The sequence below is a fragment of the Mytilus galloprovincialis genome, chromosome 4 (assembly GCF_965363235.1).
Source record: "Mytilus galloprovincialis chromosome 4, xbMytGall1.hap1.1, whole genome shotgun sequence".
In the NCBI taxonomy this organism is placed as follows: Eukaryota; Metazoa; Mollusca; class Bivalvia; order Mytilida; family Mytilidae; genus Mytilus; species Mytilus galloprovincialis.
Genome location: NC_134841.1, coordinates 11975512 through 11993227, shown reverse-complemented (window position 1 = coordinate 11993227; position 17716 = coordinate 11975512). Strand labels below are relative to the sequence as shown.

Here is a 17716-nt window from a genome sequence, read left to right as displayed (position 1 = left end):
TAAAGAACAAAAGACTGAGCAACACAAATACCCCCAAAAAGCGAAAGAGTAATCATGCGTAGCAGAAAATTTAGCAGATCCTGCTCCACATTTGTTACTGAAACAATAAACATGTTTGTACTACAATAAGTAAAATAACGGTTAAAATCATATGAAACTACAAATTATTTTTTTTTTGCATAAATGGCTTGTTTGTATTATAAACCTTGGGTACATATACTTTTCTCAAGAAAATTCTATAACTTGTCCAAATATAGAAGAAGTTAACTCTTTTTTTAACTGCCTGCTTCCAGCAAACAATTCGCCGACATGTTTTCCGTATGCAGCGTGACCTTTCTCGTAAAAATCCGGTGATCGCAATACGCAAGTGCAAATGGAAAACAAAACATAAACATCAAGATAAACTATATGTTATTGTACCTGTAATACGCGTGCTTACCTGAATATCCATGCTTCTTTGTTGATTGTTTACACACGGGGGACAATCGTTAAACTTCGGCTTCAAAACACGACCATAAATTAGCTGCCATATTTTCATAACAACACTGACCGATTGAAATATTTATTGAATATTCATTGACGATTATACGAAATTTATGCAAAACAAATAATAAAATCGTGTACAGAAGATAAAGTTTATGATATATATAAAAAAGAAGATGTGATATGATTGTCAATGAGACATATGTATACTAAGGTTTAAGAATTTGATTAACATTATTTTTCAAGGGTCAATCGTTTCATATGGCTTTAAAGATATATGAAAATCATCCAACTGTCTCAGGGAGTAGCTAAAATGGCATAACAATTATTAGACTTATATTTTAGAACACTAAGTACAGCACAGTTACATAAACAATAGATACAAAATTAACCACAATATGTTTAATATTCTCTTTTGAAGGTCAATAAATCACATTGTTTACTTGAAATGAAATCAGCTTGGCATGTAAATTGATAAAAGTAGGAGTATTTTCATGTCAGACGTTCATTTAAACACCAGTAGGTTCTGTATAAATTTTAATATTGTAGACTGCTATAATGAAGAAATATAGTTATATGTCTATGCTTGGAATGAATAAACGTTTATTATCATAACAAACTTTATTTACCTTTCGAACTCCTGTAAAATCTTACATAATACACAATAATGTTTTAAAGACTTTTATGAAAACAAATCAAATATTTTAATTACAATTGTTAGGATATTTTTACAACACTTATAATGTTACTATCAATTCCAACATACTATAATATTAATATACAATCAACAGCTGCTATAACGTTTGTCTTATGAATGCTTTAAGTGAAATATCTTATAATTCTCAATAATAAAAAGAGACAATTAAAAGTAAATTAACAAAAATACGAACTCCGAAGAAAATTCTAAACGGAAAGTTCCGAATCAAAAGACAAAATCAAAAGCTCAAACTCATCAAACGAATGGATAAAAATTGTCATATTCCTGACTTGGTACAGGCAAAAATGTAAAAAAAGATGGATTGAACCATCGCGGTTAACCCTTTAAAAGTATCATTGGTGTGTCATCTATTTATATATATTATGTAAACTGGGAAATTGGTGGTTTATATTTTAAGCAATTTATTGCGTATATTACAAGTATATCTCGTCAGTCATAAACAGAGCTATATTTTCAAAAATGATAAACAGCGGTACAATAAGCATAAACAGTTTGCACTTTTATGTATCTTAAAACGACAATTGTATAATATCAGTTCAATTTGGAAGCCTCGAAAAGAACGATTTTTATGAAGTTTGCTTCCTTTGATTTTGAATAAGACTTATTACAGGGTTTGAAATGACATGAGCAACACGACAGGTGCCTCGTATAGAGCAGAATCCTTCCGGAGCACCTGAGATCATTCCTATGTTTGGTGTGGTTTGTATTGCTCAGTCTTAAGTTTTTTTTTGTTGTATTTTGTGAACTATTGTTTTTATATTTGTCTTTTTAGTCTTTTAGCTATGACGTTGTCTGTGTCTTTTCGACATACGAGTTTGATTGACCCTCTCCTTATTGCTTTGCCAAATGTTAGACCAATGCTAAGTTGTTTTACAAATAAAAGGTTGAAGATACCACCTTAAGGTCTTATTTAAAATACGAGTCAATAACAAATTGACAACGATATTTATACACATTACTAGTAATAGTTAAAAAAATTTTAAAAATGAGACAAGTAACATGATATTCCTTTTCTATTAAAGAATTTCTTTCTAGAATGCACCCATTTACATGATTTATAAACGCTAGATTCCCGACAGGGTCACCGTTAATCATCTATTGCATAAAACTTTTTTAATTTGATTTTTGAAAAATTTGATTGTTCGTACACCAACGCTGTAGTGACAAGGGTGTTGTTAGCCTGTCATGATGGTTGAAAAAAGTAAAATCCCAAAAATACTGAACTCCGAGGAAAATTACATACCCTTATTTCGCGTTTTAATCAGAAAATCAAAAATACAGATTATCATGAAATATTTGGTCTGACAATCAAATAATCACTATAATTACTAGAAGAGCCGTGGTGTAGTGGTTAGGGCATCGGACTACTAACACAAAGGTTCCTGGTTCATCGGAAGGGGACGATAAATGACTGACCCGTGTTAAGAGAGAGCAATATCCCTTGTACATAAAAGACACTCTTGTAGATATCGAAAAAGAGTAGGTTAATGCCGCTACAAGACAGCACTCGCAACCGCAAATGGAAAGGGATAAGTTGCAATAACTTGTTTCCCAATCCACCACAAATAAATATGTTTAAACTAAATAATCACTATAAAAACGTCCAAGTAATCACATAAACAAAAAACCCTCGAGGATGCTCTCAAATCGTTGTGTCAAAGTTCATGCTTTTTAGATCTATTAACTAAAACTATTTAAAAGTCACAACATAAATTCTAGCGTTCATTAACACTGAATAAACAAATAGGTTTTAGTAGAAATAATCCTTTCTTATAAAATCCACTAGCTAAACAAAAATATTTGTAAGTTCTTTTCATACAGTACAGAGTCTAGAAACTCCCTGTCATATGTGTAAATACTGTACCAATGCCAATGACTAGAGTAAATGAAAACAAAACAATGCCAAGCCGATCTACTGCAATAGAAAAACTTTGCCACATCACCGTATTCGTTGCTTCCTGCGGCTTTGTAAAATCGGAACATTGGATCTGAAATAAATAGATTACTTGTTTTGTAAACAAAAAAGATAGAAGGAAGCATTCCAAAATATGCTAAATATGGTGTGAATTTAGCTGATGTGAAAGTAAGCTTGGATAGCAGTAGCACGAGGTCAAGTTTATGATCCGTTTGAATTTTTATTTTGTCAATGTCTTGGTGTTTTTCTTTTTGTTTTAAATTATAGGCTTACAAGTTTAAAACATAGGAAAAAAGTCTTTTCTCTTAATCATATTCTCCAGCTTTTCTTCAGCTATATAAATAGAAATTTTTGTAATTATAATGTTAAGAAAATAGTGAACTTAAGCATGTATATATACTTAAATAAGTCTTCTGTTCATGTTATTTTAACATTCATTATATATAAATAACGTATGACACAGTATATTTCAATCAGTTTTTTTTACTGAGGTTATATTAAAGTTTGATATTGTTGGCGAAATATTCCGGCTTGTGACTGATAAACAATCAACACAAAATTGTAGAGCACGTCAAAAATAATCAAAATAATAGAACGATATAATGTTTTTCGTCTTTCATGCATTCCCATTTTTTTATTAAACTTTTCAACAACACTTGTTAAATGCTTTGGTTTTTAAGATTTGTTCTTTACGAATCAGTTGACTTACATCTATAAATTGACAATGAGAGTCGGTTGAAAACAAAACTTTACGACAAAAGAGATGATTTCAGCTTTCCAATTGTGAACTTTCCAAGTAGCAACATTCCAACAGCACCTGCATACGGGGTATATATCTCTCAATTGATACGATATTACCATGCTTGCATTTCCTATCATGATTTTCTTGATAGATTGTTGCTGCTCACAAGGAAGCTATTAAACTAAGAGTTCCAAATGGTGAAGTTGAAGTCAGCCCTTCTTAAATTTTACGGACACCATCACGAGTTGGTTGACCTTTATGGAATAACCGTTTCACAAATGATATCGGGTATGTTCCTTACGTCGTAACTACAATCCCCTTCCCTTTCATAAATGTGACCTACCGAATTAGACTATTTACCGGATTTGTTATCACATAAGCAACACGACGGGTGCCACATTTGGAGCAGGATCTGCTTACCCTTCCGAAGCACCTGAGATCACATCTATTTTTAGTGAGGTTTGTGTTGCTTATTCTTTCGTTTTCTATGTTGTGTCATGTGTATTATTGTTTGTCTGTTTGTCTTTTTCATTTTAGTCATGACGTTGTCAGTTTGTTTTCGATTTATAAGTTTGACTGTCCCTCTGGTATCTTTCGTCCCTCTTTTATGACTATTTACTATCCATTCACATTTGTTCATAATATTTCATAACGGTTTTACCCACGTGCACACACTTGTGCTGTGCAGTAGTTGATTTATAAAAGAAGGTTGTAGTTAAAGTCTGTCCTTACGGTAAAAAAATCGAAGACAAAAATTGTATAACACGAAACTTCTGAAGATTTTGAGAACATAAGGGGTCTTCTGTTACAAGAAAGTCCGCTTACACTTGTTTTATAGTATGCTATTCAAGTATCTTAAACATATTCTAATTGTTTTTAAATTCAGGTATCACCTAACTTTAACTGAAACTTCCGTATTATTTAGTAACACATGTGTATCTTTTGTAGGGAATTATTGATGAATGTAATTCATGAAATGAAAACATGGAATTTATGATTTGTTGTTATACGGAGATATATGTGTTTCTTATGTATTGGCTTACCTTTCTTCTACAATATGACGGTGGGTCTTCTCCAGGTATTGAAACACATGTGATATAGCAAAGAGGTTTAATGACGTAATACTTCAAGGAAGTTGGTACCTCTCTTTCACCGCGGTAATACAAATTAACAACAAGTACTTGTAGTATGGTAGATACCGCTGATAGACCAAGGATGAAGTTGAAGAAAAACACTGAAAAGAAACAATTATGAATTTGTGTATAATAATTCATTTTTTTATATTACTTTACATTGAGGCAAAGTACATAGGACAGTAAAAAACATGTAGTTATATTTTTTTTTTGTGCTCTCAAACAATGTTAATGTTAAGGCCACACCAATTCGATTCCTTGTTCGACGGACCCGCCCGCACCTATTTTTTTCAAAACAGAATTTATTTTTTTTTTTATATATTCCCGCTTACCGCATCCGGAAATGTAATCATGTCCATTTCCCGCACCGTTGTTTTTGCGAATATTATAAAAAGATATCAACATTTGTTTTAAAATCACAGTCTAACCTGTATATAACGACTTTAAACATAAAATCACCCCACCACAAGGTGTAAATATCTGTGAAAATATTGGCTTCAGCATGAAACCTATTTCATCCAAAGAGGGAGTGCTCCGAATTAAATATATAACAGCGCGGAAATACCTATAAAGAACAAACAATTGGTTTCTTTCCCCCTTACTTATATTCCCTATCAAAACATGTTCGCTGTTAGAATAAAGTACGAAGAACTTCTGAAGGATTTGCCTTCAACTGCAATCATATTGTATGCTGGCGAAACAAAACTATCTATAGCCACTGCATGTTTATGCACCTGTCCTGATTGATCCAGGGGCCTGTCGTTCAGCAGTTACCGTTTGTTGATGTTGTTCATAATTTGTTATTTTCCTGTTTGGATATATATATAAATTAGACCGCTGGTTTTCCTGTTCGAATTGTGTACGCTAATAATGTTGGGGTCCTTTATAGCTTGCTGTTTGGTCTGTATCAAAGCCCTGTTTAAAAGGCCGTACTTTGACCTGTGTTTGTTATTATCAGGTTGAGAACAACCCTAAAAGGCTTCCTCAGATAAGGGGTCATTTTATTGATGTAGAAAAGAAAACAGAAATACCAAGGATTTGTATAGTTCTTCTATACAAAACCTTTGAAAACTTAGAATTTTGTACTCAAAAAGAGGAGAGTTGCATCATATTTTAAACAACTTATTCTAAAAGAGGGGTCCACTTATTTTGAATAATATTAAACTGTTAAAGTAAATGTGTCAACATGGTTAAAGTCCAGGAATATTACAAAATTCTTGGACATGTTTTGACCATTTAACACCAAATAGATATATAGTTCTTTGAGAAAATATGAGCTCTTTTAAACAAACAAATATATTATAACTTATATCGATCCCTCATAAAACATGTACATGTAAAAGGGATATTTATAACATTAAGGGGTTGCCCCCAAACTGATTATGACTTGAATGGAGAATTGTCTCATTGTCAGTCACACACACATAGACCAGATGTAACTATTTCTTGGTGAACATGGAAAAAATACATCAGAAATTAAAGAAATGTCAACGTACAAGTGATAAATCAAGTTTTAATATTGTCAAAATCTACTTTTTGATGTATTAAAAAAAAAATTATAATCGCTCGCCTTTACTTTTCAAGCTTCGCCTCAAAAATTTGCAAATTAAATATTTTTTTATTAAAATTTTCAAATCGCTCGCTCGCCCCATATTTTGGAGTCCAAAAATCCGTAGAACAAGAAATTAAATTGGTGTGGCCTAAAGAATTGAATAAACAGTGACCCAAAAAGTGTTGATTTTATTTTTAATTCTTTCTTAAAAGACACTAAAATATGTGAATAATGTATTTCCATAAGTGTGTCTAAATGATTTTCAAACATGTCTTACTTATCCAAGGCGTTGATTCAGCTGATGGTGGAAGTTTGTCTGCGACTAACAGCTGGAAAACCGACATTGCTAGCATTACTGTGATTACGAGTGAAACTTTTTCTCCAGAATCAACCGGAAGAAAATATCCTAATATAGCTAAGACTGTTATCATCACTGACGGTATCAATATGTTAATGATATAGTAACCAGGTTTCCGCTGCAAATATACATTAAAAGTGACATCAGGATAAGGTGCTGGACAACAAGTATATTTTACGGTGTGTCTTTCTGCTGCTACCTTTGGAACTAACCATTCAACATTAGATTTCAAAGTTGATAGATCTCCAGGGTTTTCTTTCGGGTAGAAGTCTATTTCTAGACCGTGGTGGTTCCAGGAGCCAAATACTAAAGCACATATTTGAGTATCGAAGGGAAAGTTCAAAACCTCGATTGGACATAGAGCTTCTAGGACAGTTGGGAAGTTATAATAAACTGATCCATCTGAAAAGATGACAGCTCTATACTCTTTAATTCCGCTGAATTCTGTTGCAGTGCTGTAAAAGATATATCATATAAAACAATCTTATCTCACTGTTTAATTTTAGTTTGCTGCTACTAAAAGAATGATACAAGGTAGATAAACATCATATGAATGTATACTAGTATACATGTAACATATGGTTTAAAATTGTTATTTCTACAACAGAAATATCTGTATTCCCTTCCACGTGTTTTATAATTCTTTCATTTGTCTTTGTTCTATTATTAATATTACTTTTACTGTTCAATGGTTTTATATGATAATCCGTTTGACGTGGCTCGGTACTTGTACATCTCGTCAATGTGTTTGTATTGTCTTTCAATTTTTGGTGTCGTGCTTTGTATATGCGACTTTTTGTATTTCTTTGGTTCTTATAACGTGACTCTGTACTTTAAAAGATCCCGTCAGTGTGATATTGTTCTAGTTTGTGTCATTATGACATATTTCCATTATGAATTACAAAATACGTTGAACCATAAACGTCAAAATCATTCAATCGAGTAGTGGAATTTACTATTTGTGGATTCTTATAAATTCTATATATAACTTTTGGACTATTTTCAATCTCGGTCTATTTCTGAAATTTATTCTTACATACTTTTGATTTTTTAACCCTATATGCTAACATTGCCTATGTAAATTTTAAAATTGATTGTATGCACATTGAACGACAAATTTATGTGACGTATAAAAAAAAAATTCTGACGTCAGACACTCAAATCAATGAATGTATTTGTAGATGTTTTTGTTTTCTGTTAAATTGTTCCTTTAAAAATTGCTATACGATGAAGACTGACAGTGGGTTTAACTATTTGTGGATTCTTATAAATTCTATATATAACTTTTGGCCTATTTTCAATCTCGGTTTATTTCTGATATTTATTCTTACATACTTTTGATTTTTTAACCCTATATGCTAACATTTCTTATGTAAATTTTAAAATTGTTTGCATGCACATTGAACGACAAATTTGTGTGACGTATAAAAATTTTCTGACGTCAGACACACAAATCAATGAATGTGTTTGTAGATAGATGTTTTTGTGTTCTGTTAAATTGTTCGTTTCAAAATTGTTATACGATGATGACTGATGTACACATATTTTGACTATTTTATTTATTGTGTCTGTTTAGTTTATGCGTCAATGAAATTATAACGGAATTTGATGAGACTGTCATCAAAATGAGAGGGTTAGCGCTATAAAACCAGGTTTAATCCACCATTTTCTACATTTGAAAATGCCTGTACCAAGTCAGGAACATGACAGTTCTTGTCCATTCGTTTTTTATGCGTATTGTTATTTGATTTTGCCATGTGATTATGGACTTTCCGAATTGATTTTCCTCTAAGTTCAGTATTTTTGTGATCTTACTTTTTCCAAACCTAAATGTTTAAGTATGTGAAAATAATTTCTGAACGTGTATGGTATCATAAAACATTATCAAACGTCCATCACATTTGCAAAACAATCGACTCAATATGTATGATGTGTTCAAAACATGAATGAACACGGATACAACTTTGATCTGACTACTTTTATCTCTAAAGCATTGGGAAAAATAGAATGATATGAATCACCAAAGGGGCATTAGCTAATCATTTCATGTTCATCCATTTCACACATATTCAATGTTTGTCTGATTTCATGTTGTAGGTTTAAAGAGTAAGTTAATTCAGCATTTTTACCTGTATTAGAAGGATTTTTTTGTGAATCGAATTAGTCAACGAAATGGTTCACCTTTGTTTCTCTTTCAATGTTTTCATACTTTTCATGTGAATGCCTGAATATGACTTTTACAAGCGCAACAAATGTCTAGCTCATCGGGTAAATTGATTGTCACATGAATACGAATTCAGTGAGGTCAAACTATTTAATTTAAGTGATTAATTTATTACCCCTTTTGATTTGCTTAATTTAGACAAAACTGAACAGAACTGGCTGCTTAAAGCGAATTGTTGTTTCATTATTTCACTTTCATTTATGATAAATAAAATCATATTATATTTTTATTAATATCTTGTAGCTAGTGCCCACTTTTTCAGATAGCAATACTTTCCTTGTAATTGACTATACTTTTTATTACGAAATCTTCGGTAAAGGGATAGAAATATGTATAATCAATAAAGTATGAAGGCTCCTACAAAATGTCAAAAACAATTTTAAACGGGTAACAATATCATAAAAGAAAAAACATCAAAATAGAGAAATCGCTCAAATCACATATGAAAGATAAGAGAAGAAGATTCAAAGAGGTAACCATTGATAAGAAGGCGTAATATTATGGCAGATGCATTGAATTAGAGGTTAAAGATATAACTATGTTTAAGTGTGCAATTGATACGGCATAATATATTATTTTACATAGATATTCATAGTGATTACCTGTCATATAATGTAAGATCTGGTACCCAGACTCTCTTGATTGGGACAATGATGTTGTCTAATCCACCATAATCGTTAGGATCCCAAGTCAACAAGCAGTCATTCCATTTCTAAAATGTAACACACAAAATAAAAATCAAAGTATGTTTGGCCCTTTCAAGTTATTATCTCAACACTGATAAGGCTATTTTTAAACTTCTAAAAAGAAATTATTTTGATAGATGTGTGATCAAAGGGGAAAATATACATATTTATATAATTATATGTACATATATTATGTGACAGACAAAGGGGAACAATCAAATAAGTGACGTAAATACGGACACTAAACAAGTACGAGCCAACAACTACGGTACTAGTAATAAAAACAATTGCATTTTTCTGACAAAGAAAATGTTTGAATAAGTTTTAATGTCATGTTTTGACGTTTTCTTTGGACATCACGTCAAATTGGAAGAGACTGTAACTCCTTTTGACAAATACCAAATTTTAGTTTACTTCAGATTCATTTTTACAGACATTTGATGATGGGGTGCATGTGGGAAATTATATTCATGTAAATTCAAATTAATCATTTGAACTTTGAATTCCAACAGGTACCCTATCGTAAACAAAATTTATCTACACTGGGAACATTTTCACGACAGATTAATATTTTTGGCTCAACAAAGAATTTAAACATCTACTTGACAATATCGGAACAAACAATCCAACATGAGTCGACGGCCTGTAAACCAAAACAGAATACTGTGGATTCATTTAATTTCGTATGTACCAATTATCGTAATTTATGGCAAAAATGCATTTTTGTTGACAGCGGATTTTGACGTTTTGCAAAAAAAAAAATCCTATGAACTGTTATCGCCTATACCAACGGAACCCACGATAATTGGTTTTCTTCGAATAGTAATGAATAAAAATCAAAATAAATTTGGTTTAATGTTAGGTTGACAATTTATAATTCATGCAATTTTTCTTAATAAATCATATGATCAAACCTAAACATGAAACGTGCAGTTTATTACAACCGGTATTAACAAGTGTGCTCAATCGACATTAAATGAACCTGATTTTCTTATTGGCAATGTTGGTAATTAAAAAACTTGCAGTACATTACAAAATTTTAAGCCTGGTATCTATGATCAGTTTGATCTGAAGGATATGTTAGATCACATTTAACTAAAGTCTCTTTCCTCTTACAATAAATAAAAAAAACAGTCTATTCCCCTAATATCAGTACTCCTTATTCTAAACGTAAGATAGATTACAAGAACTCGTTTCACTTTTTGATAAAATAGTACGGCCATCGTGGATACAGATACTTGATAATGGATGAATCATACTATATAAAAAAAACACACTATGATACTACCAATTTTGTTTGGATTATTCCTATATCAATTTGTTACGTTTAGAGAACGAGTTTTTCACAAACAATTGGTGTTCATATAAAAACCAGTTATGTTCCTTTTTTGGCCAACTTGTTAAATTATTCGAACGAGATCTTACGGAAGCTAATATGAAAGAATAAAAAGAAACCCGTAATACCATTTACCTTCCAGTTCCCTTGTATAGAAAATGCCTCTTACTTAAACATTTAAAACTTGGTGACCACAGAAACAGTTAAATCTGCATTACATCATGGTTAATATCTTTAAATGGACAACGATAATTCGCTGAGAACAAAACTTGTATTCGAACAGTGAATTTAAAGGAGCACTAGCTGTCAAATTCCTGTTCACCGATTTTAAACACATCATACATATTGAGTCGATTGTTTTGCAAATGTGATGGACGTTTGATAATGTTTTATGATACCATACACGTTCAGAAATTATTTTCACATACTTAAACATTTAGGTTTGGAAAAAGTAAGATCACAAAAATTCTCATTCTCATATTTGATTTATAACAATGTAAAACATTTATCCAAACTATTACAAGTGTTAAATAAACAATAAACAAGGCACTGGCATGACAATACGTAGCTCCGTTTCGTGTGTATTTTAGTATAGACGCCATCTAATCAACCATCGAGTTGACCTCTAAAGTCACCCGATGACCATAAAAGCGATGTAAACAAAAATACAGATATAAATAGATTAAGCAAACTCGTGTTGTTGGATTTTTCTAGGTCTATTTAATTTTATATTATAGATGAAAAATAAATGTGTATCATCGTGTTTACCTTATAAGAATGATTTTTATGCCCAATTTACGGGCATTATGTTTTCTGGTCTGTGCGTGTCCGTTCGATCGTTCGTTCGTCTGTTCGTCCGTCGGTCCCGCTTTAGGTTAACTGTTTGTTCGAAGTAGTTTTTGATGAAGTTGAAGTTCATTTAACTTGAAACTAAGTACACATGTTTCTTATGATATGATATTTCTAATTTTAATGCCAAACTAGAGATTTTCCCCCATTTTAACGGTCCATTGAACATAGAAATAATAGTGCGGAAGGAGCATCCGTGTACTAGGGACACATTCTTGTTTGTGGATCGAATCAGTCAATCAAACGATTTACATTTGTTTCACTTTTAATGTTGACAATGTTTTTCTTTACATAACTTTACACATACAATTCACGTGTTATCCATCTCAAGCTTAGGAGTTAAATTGAAGTTCACATGAATACGGATTTAAAGGGATCGAATTACACACTTGCAAGTCAATAATTCATATTCAATGTTTTAAGCTCATTTCTGACAAAATTGAACTATACTGGCTGCTTAAAGCGAATTATTATTTCACTATTTGCATTTAATTAATGAGCCAAAAAAAAAAAACAATAGTATATTAAACTGTTTATATATCTCGTAGCTAGTGCCCCTTTAAAGAAACTAACATGACCAATTATATTCTATGCATGAAGTACATTAATGACTCCTGAACCGGTAATACCTTCTGGAACGAGACACAAACCATCAAAGAAACTAAGTTTATAATAAGTAGGCCAGGTCGGAAGCGACCAAAGTTATCTAATGAAGATCGGAAGATATAATAATGAAGGTAAACATCAAACCAGAAAGTAAAACCTTAGGGATCATACATGTCGATGTTTCTTGTACGCCAATTAACCTTCATCAAAGTTTGTAGTATCAATAGCTATTGCTGATATAACAAAAGCTTAATTTAGAATCAATAAACCAAATACAAGAAAAATGCGATTTTGTTTTTAGTGTAAAAATAAATTTGCAAAATAAACTTTAGAAAAGTCACAACAGACAATAACTTCAAAACAATTATTGTACATCAATCAGATAGTGATTAAAAATGTGATCAGGTTTATAACAGGGACATGTTTTGTTTGATAGATATTTGAAACAACGAAAAATTGATTTGGAAATTAACAGTTAAATCTTAATCGCCATTTGTTACTCTTTTTTTTTATTTTTTTTAAATAAAATGAATAATTTATATAGCGTGATTATATTTTATGTTGGAAGAATATTAATTCAAAATAATGAGTATTTTAATTGTTGATTGCTAGCATTATTAGAGCTCTTTTCACATTAAACTTCAAATGAAACCATGTTCGTTCAAGCTTTAAACTTTAGACGAACCTCGTCTGACTCCTACTAATTAGTTCATTTGCACTTAAAAAAACTGTTAAAGATCGGCGAGTACACTACCTTCCAATGAAACAACCATTATAAAGAGAGCTAAAGTCTACACAGAAACATCAAGTCGTTCAAATATTAACATACCATTGAGAATGGAAATGGGGAATGTGTCAAAGAGAAAGTAAAAAACACACCAAAAGCAAAGGAACTTCGCTTTAAATACTTTTCTCCTCGTGCTGCATGCTTTGCAAAAATAAAATCATAGGTCCTAGATGGTAGTGTTGCCTTTTTGTTCTTCAACTTACTTCAGGTTTTAGATCGGTGTCTTCTCTATATAAAGTAGTATTGAAATATTCATTTTTACTTACCAATCTCATCCATAGATTTAACCGTACAATTTGATTTGGCTCATCCTAGAAAAAAAAACCAAATGTTAAAATTGTAAACAATAAATATACAACATTAGGTCAATGAAAGAAAAATATAAACTTTTTTGTATGAGGCTGAGAAACTGGGGAAGGGCGAGGTTCTACCGAGCCCTTCCACAGTTTTGCGCCGAGTACAAAAAAGTTTATATTTTTAAGACATTGACCAAGTATTGTTTTCATACCGCAACTTAAACAAATACATTGATAGCTTTTTAAATAGTAACACAATTGTCAAACTTATTTTCATTCCTTAATAAATAAATTTGGTGTATTTACTGTCTTCTGATTGGTTAAAAGAATTAGCTTTATTTTCAATGTTATCAATTTTTATGAAGACACGCCCACTCTAACGTTGTGTATTCATACGCAAACATCTGTGTACGTTGTTATTCGTATCAATATATATCTTTGAGCCTAATTTTTGATAGAAATTTATTTATAATGAATGGCAATAATTTATTTTGAATTTATTGAACCATAAAATTAATTTTTGACTCTTCACATTTAACATAATCCGCTTCGCGGATTATTCAATGTGAAGAGTCAAAAATTAATTTTATGGTTCAATAAATTCAAAATAAATAACAGCCATTCATTAAATAAACCCCTGATTGTGGAAAAAGTGTTCCATGATGAAATTGACATTATACAAAATATAGCTATGTTACTATAATTAGGAAAAAAACACAACTAGTTGCAGTATAAATGTATGTACGGAAACGCGAACAGGGAATCTATTGATTGTTTTGCCTGCATTAGGGGGAAGCAGGTCTAATGAACGCTAGGCTTTATCCGTCCGTACGTCCAAAAATAAAACGTTGTCAAGGTTTCCTTGGCTTTTAAGAAAGTAATTGATTTCATATTGATCTTGTTGAGTTGAAGCGAGTAAGTGAAGCCACTTCCTGTTTATCACTCATTGTTCAAAGAAAATGTTTGCCAAACTTTTCTTGGCTTCGATTGAAGTGAATGATTTCAGTATTCAATGATCGGTTATGAGTTATGTTCCGGTATACAATTTATACACAAATCAATCAGTGATGCGTTCGATATTTCATTGCATTGCTAGTGTAATTATAAACTGGACCCTTATTGTGTTCACTTATCGCTACACTGTGCGAAGCTATAGATGGAACGGCGGATCAGTTTAGTGTAATTATTATGGTAAAACTTTTATAGAGTATGAACTTTACTTGTTACTTTTAGTAAAAACAGATGGCATAATCTTGCCCTAAATATAAATGTTTTAGTTAACCCTATAAAATGTGTCTTTTTTAAGAATGTACATGTTTAACACTACATAGATGTGAACTTTTCATAATGAGGTAGACATTTCAACACAATTACCATTGTTTAAAGCAAATGACAAAGAATAAGTTTAATATCAATATAGAGAATCTGAAAAAAGAATACTAAAAATGATTTTCCACATAGTGCATCCTAAGCTCATTAATAAAATAAATAAAGTAAAGTAAAACAGAAATATATTCGATATCGATAGACCAAAAGAGAATTGTTCTAGATTGTTCTAGACAAATAATGGAATCAGGTCAGTTTGAAATGTCTGATTTTATCATAGTTCATTTAGTCATTGCAAACATATATAAATTGTTCTTTAGAATATTTTAAAATCGTAAGTGCAATTTAATGTCTGACATAACAAGAGCTGTCCATAAATATTTATTCCAATTAATTTACACAATGTCCGATAAATTTACAATATTGGTTAAGATATTTCAGATTTCAGATTCTAGAATTTTGATTGCTATCATCTTTACATTTTTAACAAAGTTTTTAAATGTACCTAAAATGTACTTACCAAACCAATAACCTGACGTACAGCTATACCCATTGTCATATTGACAAGTGGGACATTTGCACATACTGGTCGTAGTCCGCTATCATAACCTTCAAAGATCGTGTCGGATATATTCTTTGAAATACTGGAACAATCTACAAAATTTGATTATGGAAAATATAGCCTTTTTCACAAAAATTGAAAACATCTGTAGTTTACCCAGGTTAACATAAATAAAGGCAACAGTGTAGTTGACCGCTGTTCGAAAAAAAACGGGTTACCAACTAAAACTGAGGGAAACATATCAAATATAAGAGGAAAACAGCGAAACAACAGAAACATTTTCTTCAAATCATATTCGGACTTTAATTAATGTTTTGAATACTTTTTTAGAAATCTACATGATTCAAAATCATAAAGAGAGTTAAACTGCTAATAAAAGTACTTTATACATATGTTAAGTGAACTGCTAATAATAGTACTTTCTACATATGTTAAGTGAACTGCTAATGATAGTACTTTATACATATGTTAAGTGAACTGCTAATAATAGTACTTTATACATATGTTAAGTGAACTGCTAATAATAGTACTTTATACATATGTTAAGTGATTTAAAAGAAGGCTAAGTATCATTATTTAAAGTAGAATTGTGCAATTTTTGTATTAAATAAATGGATGAAAGTTCACTCCTGAAGATATGGACAAAAACGTCAGATGAAAATAAAACAGAAGGCATAACGTACAGTATTTGATTTTACCTTCTTACTTAGTTGATTCGAGACATCAAAATGAGTCTGGTGTAGAAGTGGTAATGCGTACAAAATTATTGCCCATGTATCTTTGATGATTTTTTTATATTATTAAACAATATAGTAGCACTATGCTTAGAAATGAAAATACAATGTGTTCACATTTATTGTTTGCCTTTTTAATATAAATGTAATTATGATACAGATTTACATCACAAAACATGCATTAGGGGGATAATAGAGCAACATAAACAGTTTGATTTTTATGGATGAAAAACGTTTCGTTTTAGTACATAGCATTAAGTTGTGCAATTAATCATTTACTAAAAAAATCATGCCAGTACAGTTATTTATAAAATAAAAAAAAAGAAAGAAGATGTTGTAGATAAATAAAGGCAACAGTAGTATACCGCTGTTCAAACTCATAAATCCATGGACAAAAAACAAAATCGGGGTAACAAACTAAAACTGAGGGAAACGCATTAAATATAAGAGGAGAACAACGAAACAACACTACAATGTAACACACACAGAAATCGACCAAGCAACAGACAAAATCCCACGAGAATAACAAATATAACATCAAAACTAAATACATGAATCTGGGATAGACAATTACGTGGATAGCCAATGAGACAGCTGTCTACAAGAGACCAAATGACACAGAAATTAACATCTATGACTGATTGGCATGTGTTCTCCGGAACTAATAGTCCACCTTTGATATATAAACATAAATGACTATTTTCTGAGCAAACGCAGCGTTTCTGGAATAACTTCAAATTTCTGCAAATCGCAAACTTGAGGGAAAAATATTTGTAATTATTATCAATCACCCGTTATCTTGCCGCACGATTTTCGTAAGGCTAATGGAATTCGGACTTTCATTTCTGTGCGCATGACACCGATTGTTGTGCGCATGGCAGTACTTTCGGTGTGCATGACACTGATTTGTAGACACCTGACAATGATTCCTTACGAAAGCTGAAAGTATGAGTCGCGAAATATTATTTAAAACATTGTGTGACAATAAAAGACAGAAAGCGATCACTGTTTTATGTCAAGCCCGTGACATCGGGTTATAGAAATATGGAAACTTGGAGTGTGCTCCCATTCCAAAAAGATCCAAGTTGATGATCGCCGATTCGCTATGCGAGCTATACAAAAACGCAGCCACATCCTGTCGAAAAACTGACAATAATTGTTAAATCTGAGTAAGATATCAACAAAATAATATAAACTGGCTGAACAAGATTTTACACTCCAATGTTTTTGATAGTTACACCAATCGTATATGGCACGCCGTTATTATATTTATTCAATTTCGAGATATCTTATTTAGTTAAATAAGATATCTTATAAACTAATTGAGATATCTTATAAACTTTTAGAGATATCTTATATATTAATTGAGATATCTGATTTATTAAATAAGATATCTTATTAAAATGCTT

At 31.3% G+C, this 17716-nt stretch overlaps 1 protein-coding gene across 1 annotated transcript; it reads right to left on the bottom strand.

Annotated features, from left to right (window-relative positions):
* Positions 1-1184: 1184 nt before the first annotated feature.
* Positions 1185-15653, bottom strand: LOC143071364 (neuronal acetylcholine receptor subunit alpha-10-like). Its single transcript, XM_076245616.1, has 6 exons — positions 15532-15653; positions 13656-13700; positions 9728-9837; positions 6821-7356; positions 4902-5092; positions 1185-3189 (listed from the first exon to the last, which is right to left on the bottom strand). Exons 1-6 carry the CDS (start codon positions 15568-15570, stop codon positions 3031-3033), a joined length of 1080 nt encoding a protein of 359 aa, XP_076101731.1. The 5' UTR covers positions 15571-15653; the 3' UTR covers positions 1185-3030.
* Positions 15654-17716: the final 2063 nt, after the last annotated feature.

Bases quoted from the DNA above. Each gene is read 5' to 3' on its own strand.
- LOC143071364 (XM_076245616.1), bottom strand. From the start codon at position 15,570: ATGACAATGGGTATAGCTGTACGTCAGGTTATTGGTTTG. The intron at 7,357-9,727 runs GTAATCACTATG...TATCTTTTACAG, and splicing joins GATCTTACATTATATGACAG to CACTGCAACAGAATTCAGCG. The intron at 5,093-6,820 runs GTAAGACATGTT...GTTTCTTTTCAG, and splicing joins TGAATCAACGCCTTGGATAA to TGTTTTTCTTCAACTTCATC.